Source organism: Hemiscyllium ocellatum, chromosome 21 (genome assembly GCF_020745735.1).
Source record: "Hemiscyllium ocellatum isolate sHemOce1 chromosome 21, sHemOce1.pat.X.cur, whole genome shotgun sequence".
Taxonomy (NCBI): domain Eukaryota; kingdom Metazoa; phylum Chordata; class Chondrichthyes; order Orectolobiformes; family Hemiscylliidae; genus Hemiscyllium; species Hemiscyllium ocellatum.
The window spans coordinates 38,315,747-38,330,006 of record NC_083421.1 but is presented as its reverse complement, the minus strand read 5'-3'; the positions used below and the strand labels follow the sequence as shown (position 1 = coordinate 38,330,006).

Genomic DNA, 14,260 nt, shown 5'->3' with positions numbered 1-14,260 from the left:
CCCGAACAATGCTGTGATATGTATTCCCACAATTTCCAACTGTTCAATTCCTTGAGCACCTCGCAGGCCAAGAGGTCAGATGGGCAGCCATGCTTTGATCAATACTCCTGACACCTTAATCAGGAATAAAACAGAGAGTGCAGGAGAAACTCAACAGACCTGGCAGCATCCAAGGAGTTATGGTTTCAGGTCCAGTATGACCCTATTTCCGAATGAAAGAGTAGGCATATCAGACTCAAAACATGTACTCTGTTTCTCTCTCTACATATGCTGCCTGACCTTTGGACTTCTCCTGCACTTTCTGTTTTCTTTCAGATTTCTAACATCTGAAGCATTTTGCTTTCGACTCAGTCAAGCATTTGTTTTTGTTTGACCATGGGATGTGGGCATCACTGGCTAAGCCAGCATTTATTGCCCATCGCTAATTGCCCAGAGGGCAGTTTAGAGTCAGCCACTTTGTTGTGGGTCTGGAGTCACAATTGTGTAAGCCAGACCAGGTTAGGATGACAGATTTTCTTCCCATTAGTGCATTAGTAAACCAAATATATGTTTAAAATATATGATGCACTTTTCCAGCAACACATTTTCAGCTCTGATCTCCAGCATCTGCAGTCCTCACTTTCTCCTCTATGATCTGATATCAACATGGCCATCATTTGGCAAGCTTTTTTTTATTTCAGATTGATATTGATTTCAAATCTCACCATCTGCCTTGCTGGGATTCAGACCCATGTCTCAGGAGGCTGGGTTTCTGGATGACTAGTCCAGTAACACAACCACTACTCCATAACCTCCCCTTCATGCCTTGGCCCATGAGTTGGAAATAGTAATAGCCTCAAATCTCCAAAGTAACACTTCAAAGCATTATGAATAAAGTGTTCTTTTAATTCTGGCAGAATCTCAAGAGATGGGATTTCAGATTGCCAGAAGCTCTCCTGCTCACATTTAATTCTTACAGATTGAGGATCATGTTTTCATAAGCCCTGGGCTGGATTTAGAACTGTGTCCCTTCGGAGTACAAACTGAGCATTCAGGCACAAATTGCTGATGTCCTCCTGAGCCAATGTGTAAAATTGCATTGCCGAGGTGAATAAAAAGAGGATGAGGTAAAAATTCCAGGAAGGGCTATACTGAGATACAGTGAGACAATTATGAAATTTAGAAAACTGCAGCTTTCACTTTGTCACTACTCGTACTGCACATTCAACATTCTGAACCTGCTCTTTATTGTTTGTTAGTTCTCCTTGCTTTCGGAGGTTCGAGGTGTAATCTCCCCTCAAGATCTGGATAGATTTGATAATATGGTATTGAAACGTGAGATTGCGTCAATGAAAGCTCGCCAGAATTCCAGCACAGGCACAGATTCCTACTCTGTCATGTCTTATGGAGACACAGCCTCATCCTCCGTTAGTTACTTCACATCTACAACTCTCAGTTCAGCCCGGGTAAGTCTCTGGAGTAAGATGAGCACATTGCTCAATGGTATATCTCTTATATGATTCTTTATAGCTGACCTGCTGAAATACTTAGAATTTCTGATGTAAACACTTGCTTGAATGTTTTATACATATTAATGCTGAACAGAGTATTAAATCCAAATGCTGACTTCATTAAGTCATCAGTCAATATAATCTTGGCTGGTCTGGTTGAAGATATTCTATGACCATTGAAAAAAGGCAGATATTGTTTAAAATCCAAACCAAACAACCAAAACTATTACAAAGTTAACCATATCTCCCTCAAACTAACAATACCAGAGGGTTTGGAGTAAGCTTGGGTTTAGTGGCATATGCCTCACAGATGTCACTATTGGATATTGTGAACAAAATCTGGTTTGCTCCATCCCAATGGTGCTCCTTCTTGATCCATAGTTTGCATTAATCATTAGTTTTTCCCATTCTGAGCTCATTCCCTCCAGCATTCCACCATCATACTCAATTTATTCTCAGACTTGGTTCATTCCTATTTCTGGCATAATCAAAATCAATGAACATTTACCTTTTCTACTCAATGGAACCATATCCATTAGCAAACATATTTACAGCAGAGTGTTAATGTTATAAACTTGTTTCCATTGAAGACCTTGCTCCATAATAAAATTAAGAATTGATCTGGAGAAGCCATTTATGGGGGTAGAATTTGCCTTTCTGCAAAATTAACCTTGTTGCAATGACACCAATAAATTGAGAGAGATGTCAAGCAGGTTTTCAATTTGCCCATCAGCTGTTGGGTAATGTTCCACAAAGTTGTGACCTAGCCCAATGTGAGAACAAGGCTGATCCAGTTTGCTGCAGTGCCCATTACTTCAGCTTTTCAACTTGAAATTATTGGAATGTGCATTCTTTTCAGCGAAGCATCAGAACAACTGTTATATCAGTCTGTGATTGGCTGGCAGCCATAATGTGCATCAGCGCAGCTGGTGTGTGTCATGGCAGATCAGAAATCCTTGCAGGAAGCAGGAAAATGACTAACAAATCTAGGATTTCACTTTCATATGTGTTTATATATGTCTGGAAAAATTGATTTTTCATAGGAGACTGGGGTTTTGCTGTTTTATTCTTGGCATCAAAGGAAATACAGCAGCAGATGGTTTTTTTGTGAAAAGTTCAGATTTGCCTATTTTCTGATGTAAAATTATTTTCACTCTTTTTCACTTGAGTGGAGCACACGTTTGTGAAAATAATCCTAATTTGGAACATGGCGTATCTCCCGCTTTGCTCTTGATTTGTAAAAAATATTATCACTACGTGTCTTCGAGTGCACTTTGCAGGATGTACCTATCATTGGTTGTCTGTTCTATCTTTGAGCTAATATGGTTTTTTGTCTACCTTCTGTTTCCATTGAAATGTGATTATTACAGGAGCGCCTGTTATGGTTAATAGACCTTATGGAGGTACAGCTTTTTCTGTGTGTGATCTCAAGTGATGTGGTTTCCATAGTAAAGGGTGTTCATTATGCTGAGTGCTGTGAAGCTGCTTTTGTGTGCAGCACATTCCTGTTTTCCATTGATAATTAGCCCATCTTTGTTTTTAATGGGTTTCTCTTGTTTGTCTCAGTGTGGATTTTGCATGTTTCTCCTGTCAGTTTGTGCTTTCTTTATTCTGATACAGGAATACATCTGTGAATGGTAGAAGGACATATATCTTAGCACAGCACTGCAGCTGCTTTAGTGAAAAACAGTGGTTCTGTGAAACAAAAATGCAAGTAAATGATGGTGTTACTGTGCGTAAGGGCATGAGCAACTCACGCCAAAGATTCCTGGAATCTGTGTACCATTAAAATTGTGTGACTGTAGGTACAACATTATCAGGGAGCCAGATATTGAAATATTTAGATCCTCAGTGCAATTTTGAACCATACAGCATCTAAGTCCATCATTCTCCCCTCAAAAAATCTTCAAAGTATGAACTGAATTTCCTGCCCATTAATTTTTGACACTGAATCCATTTCATGCAAGGCAGTTTGATGAAGCTATTCCTAATTGTAATAAGCTCCATAATCTGTCTTTTCACAAAATGTAAATGCAATATTAAACTTCCATCTGTGTGATACATTTGTGGATGGCAGCTTCTGAATGTCCGGGAACTTTTGCAGTTTAGAACAATTATCTTCCACACTTTCCAAAATTTTTAATTAATATCTTTAGAAAAAAAATCACATTTTCTATTTTGCTACTTAAAATCATGTGCTGTTCAATCCCCTTTACATGTAGTAAATGTTCAACATTTGTGTATATGATGTTAAGATTATACTTCAAAGTATTTTGTGACTTGAAGAGCAGAGGAATATTGCTTCAAAAGGACACCAGACATCTGCATCTTTTTTTGTTTATGAGGAGGAAGGACTTGCTGTGGGAAATGTCACATACTGTCAACCAACAGCAGATTTTGAAACCTGTTTAAAATATGTCCTGCTCTGAAAGTTATCCTCATTATTGCTTTTCAACTGACAGTAGTTGCTTGAAACCAAATGGTCTATACTCGGCACTATCTCCGCAAACCCATCAGCTTTTCATATAGAGTCATAGAGTCATACAGCATGGAAACAGACAGACCCTTTGTTCCAACTCATCCATGCTGACCAAGCTTTCCAAACTAAACTAGCCCCATTTACTTGCATCTGGCTCATATCTCTCTTAATCATTCTTATTCATGTACCTATCCAAATGCCTTTTAGATGCTGTAACTGTACCTGCATCTACCGCTTTCTCTGGCAGTTCATTCCACATGAACCACTCTCTGTGTGAAAACGTTGGCCCTCAGGTTCCTTTCAAATCTTTCTCCTCTCACCTTAAAAATATGCTCTTAGTTTTGAACTTGCCCACCTTAGGAAAAAGACCTTTGCTATTTATCTATGGCCATCATGATTTTATAAATCCCTATAAAGGTCACCCCTCAACCTCCAATGCTCCAGTTAAAAAAGAATTCACAGCCCATCCAGCCTCTCCCTGAAGCTCAAACCCTCCAATCCCAATGAAATCCTTGTAAATATTATCTACACACTCTCCAATTTAATAACATCCCTCCCATAGCAAGGCAGCCAGAACTGTACATAGTATTCCAAAAATGGCTGAACTAATATCCTGTACAATTGCAACATGATGTCCCAACTCTTATCCTCAATGATCCAAGCAATGAAGGTGAGCATGCTAATTCTTAACCACACTGTCTACTTGTGACGCAACTTTAAAAGATCTATCTACCTACATATTCTATGGACCTATATATGAAATATAAATATAAACAATATATTCACCAACCAAACACAATGAGCATTGCAGATCTTAAATAAAAACATGAAGGCTGGACAAACTCAGCAGGTCTGCCTGACAGCATCTGTGGAGTCAGAAACAAAGAACACTCTTCAGTTCTGATGAAAGTTTACCAACCTGCAACATCAACTCAATATCTCACCATAGAGTCTGCCTGTTCTGTTGCATTTTGGTCTTATTTTGGTCTTAATTCATGATTCCAGCATCCACAATATTTTGCTTTAGTGTAATATTTAAAACTGAACTATTTGTCTATGCACATTGATAACACACAGGGATTTGGATCACTTCTCTTTGGTGATGTGCCTGAGGGAAAAAACAACTATGGGCAGGGCACTGGAAAAGCTTGTTTTCTTCCCCAACCTGTGCAATGAGAACATCGACACCCACATTTACCATTGGTGCCAGCCTATGGAGCATTGGAACATCTTATTTGAACATGTATACTTGCAAAACTATAATACTTTCTCCAATGCACTGGAGCATTAATCTATATTATGTAAAAACTTTGAACAAAGTTTCCTTATTTTTTAAGGATGCACTTCAACCAGAACTAGGCATAAATAACTTGTCTGCTTTGTTCTAAAATTTAGCCAAATTTTATGTGTAATTGTCATGGAAAGGTTCCAGATTCATGTGTTGAATAAGTTTTGTTAGATAACTTTGGGTATTGAATTTGAAGAATTAAACTATGTCTTTGTCACTTAGCTACTTCTGCATTCAGGATGATGCAACACACATGTAGGATATTCAATCAACAATACCTGCTTCGCCTTGTTAAAGGAGCTAACCCTGTCCCTTTCTTTTGCTAAAGCACTCAATGTTATCTTTCACAAGAGTACAGGTACAGTCTCTCAAATCATGCTATCCAAAAACTGGCATTGTCAGAAATAGGGCTTTTTTATTGTCCAGTCTGAAATGAAATTCGTCCCATCAAACCCAGCTCTGAAAAGATCGAGGAACAACCTCATTCGGTTGAGGGTACCAATGTTGCAATGATTTGGAGATGCCGGTGTTGGACTGGGATGTACAAAGTTAAAAATCACACAACACCAGGTTATAGTCCAGCAGGTTTAATTGGAAGCACACTAGCTTTCGGAGCGACGTTCCTTCATCAGGTGATTGTCACCTGATGAAGGAGCGTCGCTCTGAAAGCTAGTGTGCTTCCAATTAAACCTGTTGGACTATAACCGGGTGTTGTGTTATTTTTAACTTTAATGTTGCAATGAACCTTGACCCCAATCCAACCCAACCTGGACTGATCTGATACACACAGAAGCACCCATCTCAGTTTTTCACCTGAAAACATAAAGTTCAGAAATCCAACATGATCTCAGTCCCAAGGTTGCCAGATTTGTGAGAATGTACCTCCATACACTTTTGAAATTAACCTTCGAATATGCTTCCATTATTCTCTCAAGCATTGATTTCCAAGCTGTAACTGGCTGTGTGAAATTATTTCTTCCCATCCTGCTCTGGTTCATTTGCCAATTAGCTTAAATCTGTAATCCCTGGTTATCAGCCTTACAGCCATTGGAAACAGTTTTTCCTCCTTAGCTTGATGAAAGTACTTTTAACATTTAAACCTCTTTTAAATCACTCCTTAATTTTTTTCAACTTGCATGTAGGCAATTTAAAATTTACAAGTTGTTCTTCTTAATTGTAGTCCTTTATTCCAAACACCATTCCAGTAAAAACTGTTCCCTTTGGGAGGAATGTTGTTGACAGATTTAAAGTAATTAGTTCAAGTACTAGAAGACAAGGCAGTATCTTTTTTTTTTCAATTTAATGCATGCTGTAATGATCTGGAATGCATTACTTTGGGAGGTGGGGAATAGATTTAAAAATAGCTTTCTAAAGGTATGTGGATAAGTAATTGAAAAAGAAAAGAAGGTGCAGGGCTATGGGAAATTTCAAGGGTGTGGAACTAATTGGAGAGTTCTTTCAAAGAGTCAGAAGAGGATGATGGGTCGAATAGTTTGTGATGCTGTAAAATTATGTGATTCTGTGATCAAACTGGCTTCAAGCATTCACTTCATGAAAAGCCTTGGTTGCCAATCACAAGTATAAAGCAGCTTTTCAATCCTTTCTTTTCATCCTTTTATTACAAATCCATGCCTAGGGTATTTGGAATTACCACTGAAATACTAACAACCACCCAATTTGCATTTTTTTTGCCCAGGTTTTGTCACATTTTATAGCAATGTATTTATCGTACAAACTTGCCAAAAAGGGATTGTGATCCTATTGTGAGCAGTCTTCAATTTAATGGATGCAATTCAAAAATAAATTAAAATACATAACCTTAATGGATCTCCAATGGAAGAAATTCACTGAGCAGCTGCCAATTTGCACATTAAGCAGTGCTGAACACTACAGTTTAATTTGGTTACACTAATCACCCATGAATCTGGCTTTGAAACAGATCATTAATCATAACTAAAAACCATGACGGCACTTAGAACTTTACTGCTCAGCCTGAAATAATGAACCAAACAACAGGCTTGAAAACATTAGATGCTCGATCTCTCTCTCCATGGATGCTGCCTGACCCACTGTGCTTGCCAGCATTTTTTTGTTTTCAGTATAGATTCCAGCATCTGCAGTAATTTGCTCCTTAACACTGTCTGAAAGTGTTTTGGAAGCATCTCTATGAACATTTCTGGAAAGTCCCCAAATTCCAACCAATGCACTTTCTACTAGGCAGAGAACAGTCCAAAGCCTTTAACAATGGGCATATATCTTATGCTGAGCCATAAAAACAGCCCCAGAAGGTTTGCTGATGCAGTTATGCAAACGCAGAGCATCAAAGTCATATCCCTGGAATGGTATTTTACAGCTTCATCCACAATCACTGCTTGTGATATTAAACTGACACTACGCACTCCTGTAGCTATGACCACATATTTTGTTAAACATTATAAATTAAGGAATTTTGTAATGGGGCATTTATTTTTGGAAATAAAGCTTTCAGGTTCTACCTTTATGGGACTTATCAAATCATGAGGGGTATGGATAGGGTGAATAGCCAAGGTCTTTTCCCCAGGTTGGGGGAGTCCAAAGCTAGAGGGCATAGGCTTAAGGTGAGGTGGGAAAGATTTAAAAAGAACCTAGGGGCAACTTTTCCATGCAGAGGTGCTGCGTGTATGGAATGAAACTACCAGAGGAAGTGATGGAGGTTCGTAAGATTGCAACATTTAAAAGGCATCTGTTTGCGTACATGAATAGGAAGGATTTCGGGCAAACGCTGGCAAATGGGACTAGATTAATTTAGGATATCTGGTCGGCATGAACAAGTTGGACCAAAGGATCTGTTTCTTTGCTGTAAATGATCCTATGGCTGATTGTCAGCATGAAACTTGCACACGTAGAACTTGCACATTCTCCCTGTGTCTGCATAGGTTTCCTCCCACAGTCCAAAGATATGCAGGTTAGATGAATTGGTCATGTTAAATTGCCCATAGCGTTCAGGGATGTGTAGGTGAGGTTCATTAGTCAGGAGTAAATGTCAGATAAAAAGAGGGGGGGATGGGTCTGGATGGGTTATTCTTAGGAGGGATTGGTGTGGATTTGTTGGTCCAAAGAGCCTGTTTCCCCACTATAGGGATTCTATAGGTTAGGAGGAGGCTGAGATGGAATTAAAGGATCAGATAAATGTGCCATAAATATATTGATGCTATTTCATTTGCAAGGAAACTAACTGTGGTATAATTAATTAATTAATTCCTGAATAGTTATAATTAGCTATTGAGGCACTGGGCTTAGAACAAAGTTCACAAGTTAATAAATTAAACGAATCTACATGGCATGAAATGAAATGAGGAGCAGCTAGATAGTTACACACTTAAGATTGGCTTTTATCAATTATAAGCAGCCAAAGCAACTTAGATTATGCCATCCTTCTCTCTAAAATTCTGAAATATTTAACAAAAGGTGGATTGGTAAGTTGAGGTACAAATCATCAATTATATATGAAAGGAGGGAACTATTTGAGGAGTTGAAAGACTTGCTTCAACATTACCCCAAGGTTATTTCTTTATCAGTATGTCAGATCTACTGTTAAATGCCTAATAGTAGTTGATGCTACTTATAACTTGTTAGTGTTGAGGGTTGGGTGGCAATTATATAAGCTGTCCAAGCCCTGGAAGTGCGAATTGCTATAAGTGAATGGGCACCAAGAGAAGGAATATAGGATCCTGGATGAAGTTTTGGGAGGAAATAGTTGCAACATTAACTGTCAGCATTAACTTCCCCCTGACAGCAGACAGACCCCTGCAATACAGGTCAGTGATAACAGACTCAGAAATAGAAATTGCTGGAGCAACTCAGCAGGTCAGGCAGCATCTGTGGAAAGAAAGCATATTTTCAGGTCCAGTAACCCTTCTTCAGATAACAGACTGTCCTTAATGTAATAAAAAAGAAATTAAGAGAAGTAGAAGATGATTCTTTCTCCACATCTGATACAAGTTGGAGATTATCAATTGTCGATGCTGATCTTGGTGACAGTTTATCATATTGTCGACAAAATCTCTTGAAGAAAGGATTGTCAGTCATTTTTGTTTCACGGCAGTCTCAGGAAGTATTTTTAGGCTTTGAAGGGGGTAAATTTGCAGGTGGACACAGAACTGTATGCCATGATTTACATTAGACATGTTCCAGCCTCAGTCTGTCCCTTGGTCATGTTCCTGGCAGCTGACAGGGCCACCAACCTGCAAGATGAGCAGATAATTACAGCTAGTTAAAGCCTACAAAGGGCTCCTGAACTGATAGGAGGTTCACTGGAATTTTGAATTTTCCAGTTTGACCTCTAGGACCACCTGAGGCAGCAGTGGTGGTCTGGTTGAGGAGTTTAGTGTTTAGAGAAAAATTTTGGAAGCTGGAGTGAGAGATCTCCAATCTGATGTGCCTTCTACCTATCTTAAAAGGGCAACCTGCAGCTTTTCCATTCTGGCAGGGCACTAACTCTCCCTCCTGCAACAAGAGCCCACTAAGTACCTTCGAGTAGGCAGCAAGCTTGGCCCAGTGGTTGGGCAAGTTGGGGGAAGTCAGTGGTGTCTGTCTGACCGTTTCCCACATACTGGGGCAGAATCTTTTTGATAGAGGTCTGGGTTTTCTTTTATTCATTCATGAGATGTGGGCCTCGCCGGCTAAGCCAGCATTAATTGCTCCCTCCCCCCACCCCGAACCTCTTCAGTAATTGCCTCTGAATAAAATGGTAGTGAGCTGCCTTCTTGAATCGCTGCTATTTTTTTGTTATGTAGGCTAATGCATAGTGCCATTAGGGAGGCACTCCAGCTTTTTGACCGAGTGACACTGAAGAACCGATGATATCTTTCCAGGTCAGGATGGTGAGTGGCTTTGAGGGGATAGTGCCTGGGTGAGTGCCTTGCAGTTGATAGTGTTCCCATGTATCTGTGCTCTTGTCCTTTGAATTGGTAGATGTTATGAGAGATTCCTTAGTGAGCTACTGCAGCACATCTTGTATATAACACATTGTGTATTGGTGGTGAAGGGAGTGAATATTGAAGGAGGCATATGGGGTGCTAATCAAGTTGGCTGCTTTCTTCTGAATGGTGTTGAGCTTCCTGTGGTTTGTTGGAACTGCACTCATCCAGGCAAGTGGAGAATATTCCATCTCACTCCTGTTCCAATGACACTGTAGGAGCAACATACATTTCTAAGCCTGGAGGGTGAGTAGCTTGGAGAGGGAGCTTGCTGGTGGTAGGGTATCTATTCATTTACTGCCCTTGTCCTTCTATAAAGTTTGTGGAGTGCATCTTGTAGATGGTACACAGTGATGCTACTGAGCATTAATGGTGGAAGGAGTGAATGCTTGTTGATTTAGTGCCAGTCACATGGAAGTTTTTGTCCTGGATAGTGTCATGCTTCTTGAGTGTTGTTGGCTCTGCACTCACCCAGGCAAATGGAGAGTCTTCCATCACGCTCCTGACCTGTGCCTCATAGATGGGAGTTCGGATTTAGGGAGTCAGGAGGGGAGTTACTCAATTCAGAATTCTTAGCTTTTGACCTGCTTCTGAAGTCACAGAATGGCACATTTAATCCAGTTCAGTTTCAGGTGAATGGTTGCCCTCAGGAAATTGCTGGTGGTGGATTCAGTCATGATAATGCCATTGAATGTCAAGGAGTCATGGTCAGATTCTCTCTTAGTGACATAGAGTCATACAGCATAGAAACAGGCCCTTTGGTCCAAACAGTCCATGCCGAACATAATCCCAAACTAAACTAGTCCCACCTGCCTGCTCCTCATACATATCTTTCTAAATCTTTCCTAATAATGTACTAATCTTTTCAACATTGTAATTGTACCCACATCCACCACTTCCTCAGTTCATTCCAGATGTGAACCACCCTCTGTGTAAAACATATGCTCCTCATGTCTTTTCTAAATCTCTCTCTTCTCACCTTAAAAATGTGCCCCTTAGTCTTGAAATCTTCCATCCTAGGGAAAAGAGAACTATCATTAACTCTATCCATACCCCTCATTATAACCTTCTATAAGATCGTGAGATTGTCATTGTGTGGCCCTTGTGAGTTATGATTGCTCCTTGCCACTTGTCAGCCAAACCCTGAGCATTGTCCAGCTGTTGCTGCAGTTGGACATGAGCTGCTTCAGTATCTGAGGAGTTGCAAATGGTGCTGAACATTGTGCAATCATCAGCAAATATCCCCACTTCTGATCTCACAGTGGAGAGAAGGTTGTTTGTGAAGCAGTGTTTGAGGAAATCCTGCAGTGATGACCTGGGACTGAGGTGATTGCCAACTTGATCCCAATGTCGGGTTCAAAACACCATATAAATGCAAGATATTTTAATTCAGCATTTTAATAATGTTGTTAACTGTTCATTAACAGTTTTGTTGTTCGTGTGACTGAGTGAGAATGTGCACTTTTCTGTCTGCCACTCCACTGGGTTTCAGTGTTACAACAATATTTAATTTCAATATGCAGCAGGTATTGTGAGCTGACATCACCCAAGATGGCAGTCAGAATTCTCTATTCCTGAGATGCTGCCTGGCCTGCTGTGCTTTGACCAGCAACACATTTTCAGCTGTGATCTCCAGCATCTGCAGACCTCATTTTTTACTAGTCAGAGATATGTAACTGACTGCCACAGACCTGCTGCTCAGAAATAAAAACATCAAACATGATTGCCACTTCTGACTGATGCTTAGTGATTTCTGTTGAATGGTGTTTTGTGTCAATTGTGGGAAAAGATGGTTTCTGAAAGTTTGGCTCTGCACAACGAATACCTCCCACTGTCAAAATATACCACAAGCTCACTCTCTAGGCTTATTATACAATAGTTAGTTAGGCAAGGTGTTGAAGAGCTGATAGTACTGCAGCATGAGTCACTGTTCTCAGTATAGCAGAGAAAAGCAAAAAAAGACAATGAATCACAGAAGACCAGACAAGGTCTTATTAGTAATTTGTCACCCATTCAACTAAATAATGCAAATTTAAGACTAACATAAATTAATGGTGTACAATAGCAGGAATGGACCCTATTAGTTTTAATAATGATCCCAAAATATTTGCTGGCAGCTGTCATCAATTCAGCAGGACTAAATTGATCAATAAAATTGTGCCTACTAGCTAATTAAGCACAACATAGTTTAATTTTCACATTGAGTTAAACACATTTTATAATTTCTTTTGCAGCCCACTTGTCCTGGATCATATGCAATGTTAGGACAAATGAACATGAAAGAAAAAGAAACTAGAGCTCAATGATCTCAGGATCTTAGTGCAAGCGTGACCGATTTAAAACTGGGTAGTGAAAAGTCACAGGCTTAGAGTGGTCAGTTGGGCATCAGAAGCAAAAATGAGTAAGGCTGAGAAAATGCACACAATTAATAAAGCAAATGGTCCGTAGGAGTATTTACGCAAAACATTTATCCCAACCCAAACAATTTTAACTGTATAATTATAGCTAATAATACTAAACATCTTACCATGTTTTAGTTGGGTTCCCAGTTAAGATCACCACCTTCTTAACACATCTAAGAACTGTCAGGTTGTACAGAATTGTAATGTTCATTATGGTCCTGTCATGCTATATTTTGTTTAAAAATCTTAAACTATTTGACAGTCCAGAAGATGGATGGTTACTAACCAGATCCTCCAACAAAGATTTTGACTCTTCTCTTCCACGGCTAAGAGTCGATCCTGAGTTCAGTGGTTTGGTGACATTGCCAAGTGGAAGCTTGCAAGAATTTTGTAAGAACTTCAGGGTATTTCTTCTGTGAAAAATAAAAACTGTCTTCCTCTGATTGCTAATGAATCCATCGACAAAGCAAAGTATTGTCTGGGGCCCAAATTGACAAAATTGATCTGTCTCTCTGAAGCAGAATTACATTCAACACAACATGTTAACTCAATGTCTTTTCCAGGTATATTTCCAAGCCCTGCTGAGTATTTCCAAGACAGTTTTTTAATTTGAGATTTCTAGCATCTGAAGTATTTTGCATTTTCTCATCCATGTACAAGGGGCTGACCCAAATCTACAACCAGATTTAGCAATTAATGTTCACAGCACCTCAGGTGATTCAGTATTTTTTTCTGATAAAGAAAGAAAGCTGTGGTTTCCGTATTGAACTGTGATAATTGTAAGACAGATAATGTCATCATGTAACTTACTTTGAATCAATGCCATGTCTTCATGCTCAGCCATTGAAAAATGCATAATACAATGATCTATTCTTGATACTTTTTAAGTTGGTATCTGTTATACACATAGTGTGACTTAATTTAAAGTGTGAACATTACATTAATGAAAATATTTTCATTTTTTTAAACAAGCAATTGAGTACATTTGAATTGTCCACTGATAGAGAAATGATATTAGATATGTGTGACTGTGAATGGTGATTAAGATACCATATTGAAGCCAACTAATTATCAGAGGACTTATATGAAAAAAATGATTTTGCATTTAAATGATACCTTAAAGTGCTTCATAGCCAGTGATTTGATTTTAAATTGCAAATCACAACAATCCTTGGATGTTAGTTATATATACTTCCAGAAACCATAATAGAGACATTCGGTAGAAGTCATTAACAAAATCATTAAATCATGGATTTTTTTTATCCATTTATAAAATGAGGCTGATGCTGGCAGAATTTATTGCTCATCCCTAGTTATCTTTGAGAAAGTGATATTGAACTGACATTTTGAACTACACCAATCTATTTGGTGTCGATAGATCCACAATGCTGTTAGGAATGGAGTTCCAGGATTTTGACCCAGTAACACTGAACAAACAGTAAAATATTTTGAAGTCTGAATGGTGGGTGGGTTAGGGTTCTTGCAAGTAATGATGTTTCCATGCATCTGCTACCCTGGTCTTTCTAGATAGCATTGGTCATGAGCTTGGAAGGTGTTGATTAAGAAGCCTTGGAGAATTTGTGGATTGCCCCTTGTTGGAGATGGCACACACTGTAGATACTGAGCATTGGTGGTGGAAGGAA

At 39.2% G+C, this 14,260-nt stretch overlaps 1 protein-coding gene across 1 annotated transcript in view; it reads left to right on the top strand.

The window, feature by feature from the left end:
* Positions 1 to 14,260, top strand: part of whrna (whirlin a) — a 214,773-nt gene that overhangs the window by 152,776 nt on the left and 47,737 nt on the right. Inside the window, exon 10 of the mRNA XM_060841026.1 lies at positions 1,239 to 1,445. Within this exon, the coding sequence (XP_060697009.1) occupies positions 1,239 to 1,445 (207 nt within the window). The remainder of the gene's footprint in view (positions 1 to 1,238; positions 1,446 to 14,260) is intronic.